The sequence below is a fragment of the Coregonus clupeaformis genome, chromosome 21 (assembly GCF_020615455.1).
Source record: "Coregonus clupeaformis isolate EN_2021a chromosome 21, ASM2061545v1, whole genome shotgun sequence".
NCBI lineage: Eukaryota > Metazoa > Chordata > Actinopteri > Salmoniformes > Salmonidae > Coregonus > Coregonus clupeaformis.
Window position 1 is genome coordinate 424,551 of NC_059212.1, and position 17,219 is coordinate 441,769.

Below are 17,219 nucleotides of genomic sequence, written 5' to 3' on the forward strand. Positions count from 1 at the left end.
ATTGCCTGCCTTGTGAGTAGGGGGGGACGGTGAGAGGGTGAGGTAAAAAGAGGAAAGGCGTGGAAAGAAAGAGGCAGAGAGAAATTAGTCAAAGGCAGACGTAGGGAGGTTAAAGTCACCTAGAACTGTGAGGGGTGAGCCATCCTCAGGAAAGGAACTTATCAGACCTTATTTAGACTTGCCTAAAATAAATAATGGATTTATTGTGATGGTGTATATCAAATTGATTTATTATACTTGTTCCAAAGGCACGTATCACTGACTTGTATGCAGCTTATATGCGATGAGAACATGCTTCAGAGTGCAAACCGCCTTAGACTAGGGTGAAGATTTACGTTCCAACAGGACAGTGACCCCAAGCATACAGCCAAAGCAACGCTGGAATAGCTTCAGAACAAGAATGTGAAAGTCCTTGAGTGGCCCAGCTAAAGCCCAGACTTGAGTCCCAATGAAAATCTGTGGAAAAACTTGAAGATTGCTGTTTACCTCCTGAAAAATATGGATTGTTTATGAATTCGAAGGACCAATAAAAAGGGATAACAAACTTAGGTGCTGGATTTTAGGCCGGTAGCAACCACCACAGGGTGTCCGTTCAGAACACGAGGAAGCAGTTGTTCCAGTTCAAGGGTTTAATGAAGATCCACACACACACACACACACACACACACACACACACACACACACATACAACACCACTCTCTCTGATCCTAATTGTGGTTCTGTAAAGAAAAGAGCAGAGCTTAGGCTATAGCACAGTATGGGAAAAATATGCCTTTTTGCATGTCAACAACTAAACAGGCTATGTGGACCCAAACACATGCTAGATGGACAAAGAACAATAGAGCAATGTAGAAATATCTACACATTATAAAACATAATAAGCATGAGCGAGCTACAACCGAAAATAGCCTAGCACCATAGACAAATGCTAACAAATGCTAATCACTAATAAGCATGCTAAATAGTAATGCATTTCGGATGACAATGCTAATGCTAACGCTAGCGGGAGTACGCGAGCTAGCTAGCAAGTTTACTCGAATGGTCCATATTTACAACAGACACTATTTAGCTCCAAACAACAAGACATCAGGATTTTGGCACTTACATTTAGCTGCACGCACATTAAATATCAGGAAAAAAAATCAATTTCTTCTAAGGAGGTAGAATATGCAGGAGAGAAAACAGGTTGGTCATCAAATGGAAACTACAGACTGCCTGAGTCGGGTTTTACGCAAAGTCCAGGGAGAAAAGGCTCCTGATTGGCTAATAAAATTATGCTGATTGGCGTGACCTTATTCCAATAGGAAAACCAAAAGAAAGTTGGGGTCTTGGAAAGGAGATGAGCAGGCTGTTTTTACACCTCCGCTCCCCCATCTAAATTAACAGAGTTTGAGAAAATCTGCAAGGAAGAATGGGAGAAAATCCCCAAATCCAGATGTGTAAAGCTGTAATCGCCGCCATAGGTGCTTCTACAAATATTGACTCAGGTGTGTGAATACTTATGTAAATTAATATTTTATTTATTGCAAACATTTCTAAAAACATGTTTTCATGTTTTCAAATAAAAAAAATACATGCACAATATTGTGCATGTATTTTTTTTATTTTTTGGGGGGGGTTACAAGTTTATCAACTTTCAAAGCAGAATTACTTTCCCATTGTTCCTCAACTGCTGTGTATGACATACCATTTTCTAGCTCTGAGTCTCTACTTTTATCCAATGTAAAAAACACAATTTCAAATCTGGTCCAGATTTAATGGTACTTCTCAGTTGAAGACTGTATTGTATGTGATATAGGACATTTGTAATCATACAGACACCCAACCATATTTTTTACTCTTCATATGTTGAACATTTGCACGTGGGATTTGAACCTGCAATGTCTTGTTCCCAACCCATGAAGTGTAAACAGTACATGCTAAGAACGTTGTGGTAATATTTCGTAAAACTTAAATATAACATTTTCTAAATGTTCTTGAAATGTTCTGAGGACCTCCAAGACAAGGTAAAATATATATTGCGTGAACATCAATGGAATATTATGTTAACCCTAAAACAAATATGCTATGAACATTATAAAAACAGACTTATTTCATTCTTACAACGTTAAGGGAATGTCCTGTGCAACCTAACTTAAACATTGTATGAATGTCATCACAGCTGAGCATATTTATGTCTGTAAATGAAAAGCGCTCTACAAATGTAATTTATTATTATTTTTATCATTATCATTATTATTATTACTATTTGTGTTTTGGGAAACTATCTCTTGTAATGTACCCACACTGTTCCCACAACCTAATGACATGTTCTGGGAACCCTTAAAGGACTCAGAAAGTCTGTTCTGTCAACATTCTTGCAACATCAAATGATTTGTGCACCCTGATGCAAACATTATTAGAATTTCAGCACAACTGGACAGTTTTTGTGTTTTGGGAACATATCTCTTGTCATGCCCCCACAATGTTACCACAACCGAATGAAACATTCTGGGAACCTTTAATAAACAGACACAATGTGTTCTGGGAACATTCTTGTAACATCAGGTGTATGTTTTTTTCACCCAAAAAGAAACATTGTAGAATCATCCCCACAACTGGACAGTTTTTGTGTTTTGGTAACATATCTTTGTGATGTCCCCACAATGTTCCCACCAGACTTTTCCCACAACCTCATGAAACATTCTGGGAACCTTTAAAGAACATATTAAATGTGTTCTGGGAACGTTGTTGCACAATCAGGCAAATGTTTTATACAAGCATTCTATAATCATCACCACTGGAAAGTTTTTGTGTTATGAGAAAATTTGCCGCGACCTAACGAATGTTCAGCGAACTTTCACAGAACCAATTTTGGTTTACTGGGAAGGCTCTCCCATTGAAACCCTGCAGGTATCAACAAATGAAGATGGTGTATCCTGAAGATGCCATGTGTTTTCCTGCCTGGATATCTCTGGATATACTGTAACATATTTTAATGCCAGTGACGGCTAGATAAATGTGCACGCTCTTCCAATCCTGACAGGGAAGCCTTATAATACAATATACTCAGTGGTGGCATGTAGAAGATGTTCCCTTTTACTTCTTTTATAGACACAATTCAACATGTATGGGTCACTTTGCCCGTATAGTCATCAGAGCGCTCTCGAATGATGACAGCTATTGTAATGGGTCTCCTCTCTACTGTACCCCACCACCTTATTGTATATTCCCCACGGAAACAAACTGTAAGCCTTCGGAGGACTTTCTTTAGTAGTCTATTCTTCCAAAGAGGCACATTCAACACTCAATAGCCATTAACGCATCTCCCTGCACTCAGGTTATTCTCCAATAAAAAACATATATTGATATTTTCAAATTGCGTCTGTATAGCCCACATAAAAAGGAAGACAGCCTTCATTGCATATACAGCTGAGATGTTTACAGCATGAAAATAACCCCACTTGTTATTTAACTGTAGGCTACATACCGTTGCTGAAGGAACCATTACCAGCCTCTCATGTATGGTTGTGGTAATGTGTTTAGAACCCCACTTCTTCCCCGGCTGATTATTGACCAGCAATGTTTGATAATAAGAAGACTCTCCATTTGAAATGAGAGCCTTAGAATTCCTCTATCTTTTCTGTACAATTACCTCAAAAAGGACTGCTTTGAATCGTTTGGAAGCACTTCAGTATCCACTTTCTCCTCTATCTTCTTCAGAGTAATTTAGTGTAGGGAGCAATGATTACCTCTTCCTTTTCAATCGGCATTTGATATAGGGAAATTACATACTAGCCTTTATGCCCGTGATTAAAGAACTGCTTCGGAAAGTTTATTACTTTGGTTTCCCTCTCAAACACAGTCGGACAGCTACAAATGGCTTTGTGTGATAGTCTCACTTCCCCATAATGTCGAAATACCTCAGCGGAGTAAATTGATTCCTTGGTTTCTGTACAAACGGTTCGTTCTGAATCACAGTTCTGTCCATGACTGTGCTCTGCATGCAGTCCACTGCAATAACAGAACAAAACTACAGCAATTCCTAACTTAAAAGGCTGACTTGTTGCATTGCTACATCTTAGTGATGCCTTCAATGGCACAACAGTTAATGACCTTGCTCGCTCACTGAAACCTGGAGACAACTTGACAATAGTACAGCCACATAGAGATTTTATTTTCCCCAAAAATTGTTTTTTTCTGTTGACGGATGATGGACAACAGAGATGCTTATCTCCCTCACTAACTTTAAGCGTCAGTCGTCAGAGCAGCTTACCGATCACTGCACCTGTACACAGCCTTTCTGAAATTAGCCCACCCAACTACCTCATCCCCATGTTGTTATTTACATTGCTAATTTGCACCCCAGTATCTCTATTTGCACATCATCTTTTGCACATCTATCATTCCAGTATTATACGAAATTGTAACTATTTTGCACTATGGCCTGTTTATTGCCTTACCTCCATAACTTACTACATTCGCACACACTGTATATATATTTTCTGTTGTATTTTAGACTTTATGTTTTGTTTACCCCATATGTAACTCTGTGTTGTTGTTTTTATCGCACTGCTTTGCTTTATCTTGGCCAGGTCGCAGTTGTAAATGAGAACTTGTTCTCAACTGGCTTACCTGGTTAAATAAAGGTGAAATAAATACAATTTAAAAAATGCTTGCCTGTCAAAAAAAGGGCCAAGATGTCCGCCTTTGTACGTTTGAGATGAGTTGAGCTTTTGACGGACAAAAACGGACAATGATGAATGTGTATGTGTTTTTTATATGTCTCTGTGTGGCCTCAGCCTGAGTGTACTTGATCTGTTTTTTTACCATGTGAAGAAAAAAAAAAATAGGACTACTTCTTCTTTTTGATCTGATCAATTGGGTGATCTCAGCAGCACTCTGAATTTGAGTATTTCACTTTTACACAACGTTGCTGATGCAACACCCAGCATGTAAATGTACTACAAAGGAGGGTGTAAACCAACCTTGTCACATAATCAACACAACACAGGTGCATTTATATTCAAATCAAAACCAGCCACTATGACAGTCAGTTCAAAGCGCCTTTACAATGCCAATGACAGTTGAAACATGAAATCAGGTGTAAGCATCCCTGTATGATCTAGACAAGAGCAGGAAAACACAGGATACATTCAGACACTAGACAACTCAGAAAGGTCACACAATCTTAGAAAAAAAAGGTGCTATCTGGAACCTTAAAGGGTTATTTGGCTGTCCCCATAGGAGAACCCTTTCAAAACCCCTTTTTGGTTCCAGGTAGAACCCTTTTGGGTTCCATGTAGAACCTATATAATTCATTACTCAAAAATCATACAATGTGATTTTCTGGATTTTTGTTTTAGATTCCGTCTCTCACAGTTGAAGTGTACCTATGATAAAAATTACAGACCTCTACATGCTTTGTAAGTAGGAAAACCTGCAAAATCGGCAGTGTATCAAATACTTGTTCTCCCCACTGTATATACAGGGGGTACTGGTACCGAGTCAATGTGCGGGGGTATAGATTAGTCGAGGTAATTTAGGTAATTTGTACACGTAGGTAGGGGTAAAGTAACTGTGCATAGATAATAAACAGCGAATAGCAGCAGTGTAAAAACAAAGGGGGGGGAGGGGGGTCAATGCAAATAGTCTGGGTGGCCATTTGATTAATTGTTCAGCAGTCTTATGGCTTGGGGGTAGAAGCTGTTAAGGAGCCTTTTGGACCTAGACTTGGCGCTCCGGTACCGCTTGCCATGCGGTAGCAGAGAGAACAGTCTATGACTTTTGTGACTGGAGTCTTTGATAATTTTTTGGGCCTTCCTCTGACCGCCTATTATAGAGGTCCTGGATGGCAGGAAGCTTAGCCCCAGTGATGTACTGGGCCATACACACTACCCTCTGTAGCGCCTTACGGTCGGATGCCGAGCAGTTGACATACCAGGCGGTGATGCAACCGGTATATGCTAATGTACACCATGCAACAGGCCACAATACACTCCACATCTCCATAATAGCCATAGGTCTTACGTGAACTGACACCCCCACATAAAGTCTCCTACACATATCATAATTTAGACCTGAGCTTTTTCATGGGTCTTGACACTGTTCATGCCAGAAGACGTTGACCTTGTAATTTGTGAACGTACGCCTGTACAGTATATCATTCAGAGAGCCCTGTAAAAGACGCGCCATAAACTTTCACAATGTGAAGTCCATCACCCGGGCGGTTTTACACACCCTCTCTGTAAATCCCCTCCTATTAAGCATGTCCTCCCTCCCTGATGAGCTCCTCAATATTGTAATGAGGCCTTCTAGAATCGGGAGTCAATTCATTTGAACTCAGTCAATTCACATAATGAATCAGATTCAATTTGTTCATAGGGCGAATAAAAACAAGCATTTCTGACATTTCCAATTTATGGTTTGAATTTTAATTGAGTTGAGATAGAGTTGACCTCAATCCTGCTCTTGAGCACGCTTGATGGTTTTACCGGCGCCATTGTTTTCATTGACAAGATCAAACCGTTGGTGAAGAGCCATCTTGTTTTAGTCGAGACGGTCTTGAATAAATCTAGGTGGATCCCTTTATTCCCCCTTACCCTCCTACTGTATGTAATCCTAAAGTTTGCACCGTGAAATGTACTGGTCTACACATTGAGCCGCTTTATAGGATAAGATGTCTAGCAGTCTATAGCTTGGCTTACAGTTACCACATCATACAGGGATAAGTCGTGGATATGTATTTATTTCGTTAAAAGCAGAAGGGTAAAGGTAATCCTAAAAGCCAGACTGTAGGCTACATTTTCAGTCTGTTGGACTCTTAACTGTTGGAATACTGGAACTTGCAATTGCATACACACTCTGCCTTTTTCATGGATTGTAAAAAGGTAGTTTTGTGATATATCAGTCGATTAAAGTACCACTCATTATTCCAATTCACTTTATTGCTCAAACAGTTTGGTATGTACTGTTTTTTTATTGTAGGCTTTTGGGGTAATACCTTTGAGAGGAACAGAATCACCTAGATTTCAGCCAAAAGTGATGACCCACGCAGAGCTAGTCTTACACTTAGTCTTAGTAAGCGCCTCTGCCTGAAGTGACCGTATAATCTATATTTAGTAGTCAAGACACGGTAGGTTAGGAAATTGCTGTGTTTGCAAGAGTACAACAGTTCAATTGTTTCAGCTCAAGTATCTTGTCTTTCCACAGGGACAGCAGCTAATGGATCTGGAGCACAAGTTAACCATTGCCAAAGAAGAGTTGGAAAAGGCCGCACTGGACAAGGTGGATGTCATTAAACTTTTACTTCATCTTAATCCATAACATTTTAGTCTTTCACTTTGATATTTTCTAATTTCATGTTTGTATTGTGTTTCTCCTCTTCATTTCTTCTCGGGGATAATGTTCTCGGTCTGACCTATTGGAATGCTTTGCAATGCCAAACTATTTTGAGAGGTGCTTTTTTACTTCTAAATTGCTATATGAATAAATGGATGGTGTGAGAGTACGCTTATGCCGTACAGTTTTCTCGGCTCTATTTATATTTATGGATGCTTCGGAGAAGGAGCTTCATTGTGCTATTCTACAGTAGGTGTAGGGATGAATGCATAATTGTGGAATGGCTGGTGACCAAAATGCGCCTGAACAGCCTCTACCCCCAAGTCATAAGCCTGCTGAACAGTTAATTGAATGGCTACCCAGACTATTTATATTGACCCTTTATTATGTATTTTTTTGTCTTTATTTTTTGCACTGACTCTTTTGAACTGGCTCTATGCACACTCACTAGACTCTACTCACACACACTACACTGACACTGACACTCCAACACACACACACACTACATACGCTCACACACACTACATACGCTCACACACACATGCATATTGAAGCCAGACACTCACACATAGACACACTTTCACACTCTTCACATATGCTGCTGCTCTGTTTATTATATATCCTGTTTGCCTAGTCACTTTTACCTCTACCTGTCACGGTTTCGGCCGAGGCTGCCTCTCTTCCATGCTCGGGCAGGCTTCGGCGTTCGTCGTCTCCGGAATACTAGCTGCCACCATTGCATGTTTCTATGTTCGTTTGCTTTTGTCTGATTGTTGTTACACCTGTTATCGTTTAGTGTAATTAGTGTCCTATAAGTTCTCGTTGTGTTTGTCTAGTGTTGTGTGTGATTGTTTGACTGTCGTGCCGGTAGGCTGTTATTCTACTGTTTGCTCGGTTGAGCTATTTCTCCATATTGTTTGGAGGGTTTTGTCGCACCTGTTAGTGCGCCCGTTATTTTCGCCTACGTGCGGAGTTTTGCCTCAGGGCATTTATTCGTGCTTGTTTTGTTGTGCATCTACTAAAGTCTGTTGGACTTACGTTCTGCGTCCTGCGCCTGATTCCACCACCACACCCACCTACATCATCATTGACAGAATCACACACCAGCTCGAATGGAATCAGCAGGAGCCGCAGCAGCACAGGCGACGCTGGAGGACAGGGTCCGCGAGCAGAATGACCAGATCCTGCGGATGGGGTCCGCACTGCAGGAGGTGATCACCACCATCCGAGGCTGGGAGACCCGAGGGACACCTCCACTACCATCTTCCCTGCCCGCACCATCGGCAAGTCAGCCCATTCCCGCTCCGGAACCCAGAGGAGTTCGACTCTCGCTCCCGAGGGCCTACGATGGGACCGCTGCCGGGTGTCAGGGATTCCTTCTCCAGGTGGAGCTTTACCTGGCCACCGTGCACCCGGGCGCCCTCGGGACACGAGAGCGTGTCCGCCCTGATCTCCTGCCTTTCCGGTAAGGCGTTGGAATGGGCCAACGCAGAGTGGAGGAGAATAGACGCTACCACCATCACCTACGACGAGTTCTCCCGCCGCTTCAGGGCGGTGTTTGACCATCCCCCGGAGGGGAAGGCGGCGGGGGAGCGTCTGTTCTGCCTCCGGCAGGGGAAGAGGAGTGCCCAGGAGTTCGCCTTGGAATTCCGTACTCTAGCGGCGGATGCAGGGTGGAATGAGCGGGCCCTCATCGATCACTATCGATGTAGTCTACGTGAGGACGTCCGTAGGGAGCTGGCCTGTAGGGACACCAGCCTCTCGTTCGACCAGTTGGTCGACATGTCCATCAGGCTGGATACCCTGCTAGCTACCCGCGGACGTCCCGAGGGGGGTCCGTCCATTTCACCCTCCAGCGCCTCCGAGCCGTGCCCCATGGAGCTCGGTGGCGCTGGCGCTAGAGAGAGGAGGGGTCGGATTACGAGGGGGTCCATCTCCTGCACCAACTGTGGTCAGGGAGGACACACCGCGGCTAGGTGCTGGGGATGGCCTCCTAGGGGAGAAGACGACAGGTCCCGCACTGGGAGTCCTTCCAGGTGAGTAGGCGCCCCCACTCACCCAGAGCTCTCTGTTGCACACTTCTGTATACCTGTGCGTTTTCCACAGGTAGCACCTCATTCCCAGCATAAGGCGCTGGTAGATTCAGGCGCGGCTGGGAATTTTGTTGATAAGGAATTTTGTTTAGCCTTAGGGATTCCCCTTCTCCCTGTTGACGTCCCCTTCCCCGTTCATGCCCTAGATAGCCGTCCGTTGGGTGCGGGCTTGATCAGGGAGGTCACGGCGCCACTTAGGATGTGTGCGCAGGGGGGTCATCAGGAGATGATCCAGCTATTTCTGGTGGTATCCGGTGGTGCTGGGCATGCCCTGGTTGAGTACCCATAACCCATCTATTTCGTGGCAGGAGAGGGCTCTGATGGAGTGGTCTGCCCAGTGTGTGGGTCGATGTTTAGGCGTTTCCGTAGGGGCTACCTCGGTGGAGAGTCCAAACCAGGTGCCCGCATTGCACGTTCCCCCTGAGTATGGGGATTTGGCTATTGTGTTCAGTAAGTCGAGGGCGACGCAGTTGCCTCCCCATAGGCAGGGAGATTGTGCGATAGACCTCCAGGCAGGAGCTGCGCTCCCACGGAGCCATGTGTATCCTCTGTCTCAGGAGGAGAAGAGAGCTATGGAGACTTACATAGACGAATCTCTGAGACAAGGATACATACGGCCTTCCACTTCCCCTGCGTCCTCGAGTTTCTTTTTGTGAAGAAAAAGGATGGTGGGTTACGCCCGTGCATTGATTACCGTGGTCTCAATCAGATCACGGTGAAGTACAGTTATCCACTCCCGCTGATTGCGACCATGACGGAGTCATTGCACGGGCGCGTTTCTTCACTAAATTAGATCTCAGGAGCGCGTACAACTTGTGTGCATTAGGGGGCGATGAATGGAAGACAGCCTTTAATACCACCTCGGGCCATTACGAGTATCTTGTCATGCCATACGGGTTGATGAATGCTCCTTCAGTTTTCCAATCATTCGTGGATGAGATCTTCAGGGACATGCAGGGGCAGGGGGTGGTCGTGTACATAGATGACATTCTCGTGTACTCGCCTACCCGAGTCGAGCATGTGGCCCTGGTGCGCCGAGTGTTGCGGAGGCTGTTGGAGCACGACCTGTATGTCAAGGCAGAGAAGTGTCTGTTTTTCCAGGAGTCGGTCTCCTTTTTGGGTTATCAGTTGTCTGCGTCAGGGGTGAAGATGGAGGTAGACCGGGTGTCAGCCGTGCGTAATTGGCAAACGCCAACCACTGTGAAGGAGGTGCAGCAGTTTTTGGGGATTGCGAATTACTACCAGAGGTTTATCCGGGGTTTTGGACAGGTGGCAGCTCCCATAACGTCTCTTTTGAAGGGGGGTCCGGTGCGTCTGCAGTGGTCAGCCGAGGCGGACAGGGCGTTTGGGAGGCTGAAGGACCTGTTTACCTCGGCCCCGGTGCTGGCGCATCCGGATCCCTCTTTGCCATTTCAGGTAGAGGTGGACGCGTCAGAGGCCGGTATAGGAGCCGTGCTTTCGCAATGGTCCGGCGCGCCACCTAAACTCCGCCCCTGTGCTTTTTATTCCAAGAAGCTCAGACCGGCGGAGCAAAACTATGACGTAGGGGACAGGGAGCTGTTAGCCGTGGTACAGGCCCTAAAGGTGTGGAGGCACTGGCTTGAGGGGGCTCAACACCCTTTCCTCATTTTGACGGACCACCGTAACCTGGAGTACATCCGGGCAGCGAGGAGGCTGAACCCTCGCCAGGCGAGGTGGAATATGTTTTTGACCCGGTTCACATTTAAGATCACGTACATCCCTGGGTCACAGAATGGTAAGGCAGACGCACTGTCTCGGCGGTATGACACGGAGGAGAGGTCCGTGGAGCCCACTCCCATACTGCCGGAGTCTTGTCTGGTGGCACCGGTAGTGTGGGGAGGTCGATGCTGAACTCGAGCGGGCGTTACGCACCGACCCTAGTCCACCTCAATGCCCGGAGGGTCGGAAGTACGTTCCGCTCGAGGTTCGGGATCGATTGATTTATTGGGCTCACACGTCACCCTCCTCTGGACACCCTGGTATCGGCCGGACAGTGCACTGTCTTAGTGCCAAGTACTGGTGGCCCACGTTGGCGAGGGATGTGAGGGTTTATGTTTCCTCCTGCTCGGTGTGCGCCCAGTGTAAGGCGCCTAGACATCTGCCTAGGGTAAGTTATTACCCCTGCCCGTTCCACAACGACCATGGTCTCACCTCTCGGTGGATTTCCTCACTGACCTTCCTCCTTCACAGGGGAATACCACTATACTGGTCGTTGTGGACCGGTTTTCTAAGGCCTGTCGTTTGCTCCCTATGCCGGGCCTTCCTACTGCCCTGCAAACCCGCCGAAGCACTATTCACCCATGTGTTCCCGGCACTACGGGGTACCCGAGGATATTGTGTCTGATCGAGGTCCCCAATTTACCTCCAGAGTCTGGAGAGCTTTTATGGAGCAGTTGGGGGTCTCGGTGAGCCTCACCTCGGGTTACCCCCGGAGAGTAATGGGCAGGTGGAGCGTGTGAACCAGGATGTGGGTAGGTTTCTTAGAACATACTGCCAGGACCGGCCGGAGGAGTGGGCAAGGTACGTTCCCTGGGCCGAAATGGCCCAGAATTCCCTACGCCATTCCTCCACTAACCTAACCCCTTTCCAATGTGTGTTAGGTTACCAGCCGGTTCTGGCACCTTGGCAGCAGAGCCAGATCGAGGCTCCTGCGGTGGATGAGTGGGTGCGGCGCTCGGAGGAGACATGGAATGCTGCACACGTCCACCTGCAGCGGGCCCTCCGTCGTCATAAGGCGAGCGCCGATCTCCACCGCAGTGAGGGACGGTGTACGCACCTGGTGATCGAGTCTGGCTCTCTACCAGAAACCTGCCCCTCCGCCTGCCCTGTCGGAAACTGGGTTGGCGGTTTGTAGGGCCATTTAAAGTCCTGAGAAGATTGAACGAGGTGTGTTACAAATTACAACTACCTGTTGAGTATAAAAGTATTAACCCCTCGTTCCATGTGTCGCTTCTCAGGCCGGTGGTAGCTGGCCCACTCCAAGAAAGTGAGATCAGGGAGACTCCTCCGCCCCCATTGGACATCGAGGGGGCACCGGCGTACTCCGTGCGGTCCATTTTGGATTTGAGACGTCGGATGGGGGGTCTTCAATATCTAGTGGAGTGGGAGGGGTACGGCCCGGAGGAACGGTGCTGGGTGCCGAGGAGAGACATTTTGGACCCGTCTCTCCTGACGGAATTCCATCGTGGGCACCCGACGCACCCTGCTCCGCGTCCTCCTGGTCGTCCCCGAGGCCGGAGTCGGCGCACGTCTGGAGCCGCGCGTCAAGGGGGGGGTACTGTCACGGTTTCGGCCGAGGCTGCCTCTCTTCCTTGCTCGGGCATGCTTCGGCGTTCGTCGTCTCCGGAATACTAGCTGCCACCGTTGCATGTTTCTATGTTCGTTTGCTTTTGTCTGATTGTTGTTACACCTGTTATCGTTTAGTGTAAGTAATTAGTGTCCTATAAGTTCTCGTTGTGTTTGTCTAGTGTTGTGTGTGATTGTTTGACTGTCGTGCCGGTAGGCTGTTATTCTACTGTTTGCTCGGTTGAGCTATTTCTCCATATTGTTTGGAGGGTTTTGTCGCACCTGTTAGTGCGCCCGTTATTTTCGCCTACGTGCGGAGTTTTGCCTCAGGGCATTTATTCGTGCTTGTTTTGTTGTGCATCTACTAAAGTCTGTTGGACTTACGTTCTGCGTCCTGCGCCTGATTCCACCACCACACCCACCTACATCATCATTGACACTACCTACATGTACATACTGTATTACCTCAATTACCTCAACTACCTCGTACCCCTGCACATTATAATATAATATAATATGCCATTTAGCAGACGCTTTTATCCAAAGCGACTTACAGTCATGCGTGCATACATTTTTGTGTATGGGTGGTCCCGGGGATCGAACCCACTACCTTGGCGTTACAAGCGCCGTGCTCTACCAGCTGAGCTACAGAGGAGACATTGACTCTGTACCTCGTTATTATTTTATTGTGTTACTATTTCCTTTTTTATTTAGCAAATAATTTTCTGACTTTTTAACTGCATTTCTGGGAATGGGCTCATAAGTAAGCATTTCACTGTAAAGTCTACACCTGTTGTATACGTCGCATGTGACCAATAACATTTGATTTGATTTGATAACGGTTACATTTTATTAGTGGGTGGATATACAATAATTGGTGTGTAATTGAGGGAATTGTCGGATGAATGTAGAAAGGGAAGCGCCAGTGATTGTTATTTACTGTTACATGGATGGATGGTCAAAGACTCGTATCTGTTTGCTTCTGTTGCTTGGAACAGGAGTCTCAGTTGAAGGCACTGAAGGACACAGTGCACATCTGCTTCTCTGCTGTTCTGCACAACCAGCCCACCAGCAGCCACAGGTTCCCTGCCACCCCCTCCCACTTGTTCAGATATTCCTCACTCGTCAACAGCTCCATAGTCACCTTTCAGCAGCCACATGCCAAGGTAATGTACATTCTGACCCCATGCAACTCCCGCCAGTTAAGAGGAACAGCAATGGGCATAAACATTGCAGCAGATTATCAATTTAGATTGTCGGGGTGACAACCACAGAGCCAAGTACCGATTTCTCAATCGAATGCCCCCAGTGTCACTCCCTGGAGAGGCGTTGTTCCGAACATAATTACTACTAAAGACAATAGTCAAATAGGATTGCAGAAATTGTTCAAAATAATAACATGTCCGAATACAGCAGGTTTTTGTGTAATTTATGTTACTCTTCACACTCTATTGCCAGGAAAATAAGACCCAATTATTTTAAATGTAAGGGTGTGCTATCGGCACTTGTTTTCAATCAAAATTATAATTAAATGTGACACATTCTTTGTTGAATGTCTTTCAAAATCATCTTCATAGAGCACTTAATAAAAGGCCAAGGACTCAATCCCCTGAGAGCAAACCAAGGGTGACAGTGGTAAGGGAAAAGTTATCTAGTGAAAACAGGATTATAACTATAGAGGACTCAATGACAGTGCTTCTAACCTGGGGAACCTCTATGTGCAGGTTTTCATTCAAAACGGTCACTATGATAGAGCGCACAGTGAAACACCAACAGGCCACAATAACTCAAAGTTGGATATGTTGTGAGTGATTTATAGATAAGTAAGCATTTCTTTTGAGGGGCGCTATTAGCAACTTGCTTACAGGTTTGACAGCTGATTTGTTATACTGACACCTGGCTGTCACTCTGATTCATTGGGTAAGTACTGTCACAAGATATAGGCCTAACATCCTCCACCCACCCAAAAATGGATGATGAGAAAAATAAATATGAATTGTAATGGAGCAGGTTTCTAGATCAATAGTATCTTATCATTAGTAGCTTTCCACAGTAAATACAAAAGTTATTTACCTCATAAAGAGGATAAATGAAGGTTTGTGTCTTACTCACTCTGCCCAAGGATATGTAGCAAAGTTTGTCAGCAGCGTTGCAAAGAGGATGAACCTTTTGAGGGCATTGACTTTTTCAAATGAAACCGAAATTGAGATAAAATCACATTCATCTGTTCTGAACTACACCCCATTCACTTTATTTATACGCTGTGCAAAGTCATGTTGGACCTAATCACAGTTTATATCAGTCAACTACTGCGGTCATATCAAAATCAGAATATCGAAGTCAATCACAGCTCTGTTGCAGTTTCTTATCGGCCCTGATCCTAGTGAGCAATCCTGTTTCTCAGAGGCTTTTCTCCCTGATGCAGTCAGAAGTCATTCTGCCTCTCTGTGTGTTGGGTGTCGAGCTAAGAGCCTTGACGTTAGCTATGTGCCACCCAGAGGACATTATAGCTCTTTCTCAGAATGCTCCAATACCCCTCTACACGGAAGCACCACATAAAGCAAGTAATGTAATGGCCACTTTATTTCCAAAGATATAAACTATAGTCAATGTTCACAACGGCAGAAGATGACTCCATTACAGCCGATGTGAGTGAAATGTGCTGGGCTTCTTCTCATGTTCCAAGCCAAATGAACAAGGGGTTGCAGGGGTTGAGTGTGGGGGGTGAAGGAGGGTAGTGTGTCTGACAAAAGGAAAGACGACGGAGGGAAAACATACTTGTTCAGATTTAGGGATCTGCTTATGCAAATCAAATCTGTACTTCTCACTTGATTAGCATACAAATAGCTCCACTCCATCCTGAGCAGTCACTACGACCATCCGATGCTGTATCCACGGATACTGTCTGCGGCATGAATCAAAGAGGGTTCTCCTCACTGTAAAGATGACTAGTCCTCCCCATCTGTCGTTGCTGTCTGTTCAATGTGAAGGGGCCCACATCTAATATAAATCACTGGCAAAGATGGCCAAAAATGGGGACCACTGACAAACGTAACACCACCCCACATTTCGCTTGTTGATTTGCCATGTGGTATTTCCTCCTTTTGCGTGAGGACAACTCCAATGGACTCAATATGCTAAGGCAGGCTGGGCCTCTTACAAATGTAATCAAATGTATTCCATCAGCCCTTTCATGGCCAGTTTCCATTGAATATTTGGTTATCTATTAGGTATTTAGTAGAAATGAATAGCTGCTAAACACATTCTGTTGGACATGCTGATATTTGTTAGTATGCCTGACTAGCCCGACAAGGGCCGTTATTGTCTGTGATCAAAAGGCAATTATTTTGCACAGAAAGCAATATAATATTACATAATTGAAATGAGAAAAGGTTTAAAAGCCTACCATTATTTCTTCTACAGCTTTACAAAATATAACGCTTATGTGTGTACCAGCTACCCTCTCAGCATCATGTTCGGTATTTTTTTCGTAAACATAATGGGCCTTAATCTCCACTAGACAACCATTACTAGATAAGACTCCAGTCTTTGGCTGCAGACACAATCCCCTGCCGGTGAAAGATTCATTAGTGAGAGGTTGCGGGATCAGCAAGATCAGGGTGGAAGACTCATTATATTTAACAGGCCGAGAAAGGAAGCCAAGTCTTGTGGTGGTGATAGCATGCAATTTTCATCCAAGTAATGGGAGATGATGTGTGGAATGTGGATTCTGTGCAATGCTTGGGGCAGTAATTTACTGCCCGAGGAAAAATCTGGATCTTTATTTGCTGGCTTTCTCTCTGCATTTCCCTTTTGACTTGTTAATGGTTTCTCTAGCTGAAATCAGTTGCGGGGGTAAACAGTGAGTTTGTTTTTGACATTTATTTACAGTGTAGAGAAGTATTGCTATGGTCAGAACGCATTGGATCTCTTAAAATATGCAACATTCATTTGAATGAGTTTAAATCTCTCTTTTAACGAAGTCCATGAGATGGACAGGAATAATTCATGCAGATTGAAAGGGAAGTGCAACACATGCCATGAAACTGCGGAGTGAAGTATTTAGAAAACTATTTTAAATGTTTTGGTTGATTTTGGTAAGATCTCTGCAATTTACATATTTCTGTCTATTTGAATTTGTTCATATTTCTGGTAAGATCTCTGCGCTGTGAGAGCTGTTAAGAGAACAGAAAATGAACTCTCCAGGCCAGCCATCCATGCATGAATTTCTAAAGACATGTCCCTTGAGTGCAGGACCGTTGGGAGCAGAAAACCATTTCAGCAGGCACTCATACCCCATCACTGTTCCATTGAATTGTCCTGGCCCTGATGGATACTGTCAAAAAGCACTGAAATAATACATGATACGTCCGTTGAAATAGGTCGCTTCAAGAGGCAAATTAAAAATAACTTTTTATGAAGTGAACACATTTCTAATAAAAAAATCTGTATTTTTCTCTATGGAAAGTAGCCGTGGTAGAAGCAAAAATAAAATTCTCA

At 45.0% G+C, this 17,219-nt stretch overlaps 1 protein-coding gene across 1 annotated transcript in view; it reads left to right on the forward strand.

The window, feature by feature from the left end:
* Nucleotides 1–17,219, forward strand: part of luzp2 (leucine zipper protein 2) — a 185,447-nt gene that overhangs the window by 150,772 nt on the left and 17,456 nt on the right. Inside the window, exons 8-9 of the mRNA XM_041841427.2 lie at nt 7,192–7,266; nt 13,718–13,885. Coding sequence (XP_041697361.1) covers nt 7,192–7,266; nt 13,718–13,885 — 243 coding nt within the window. The remainder of the gene's footprint in view (nt 1–7,191; nt 7,267–13,717; nt 13,886–17,219) is intronic.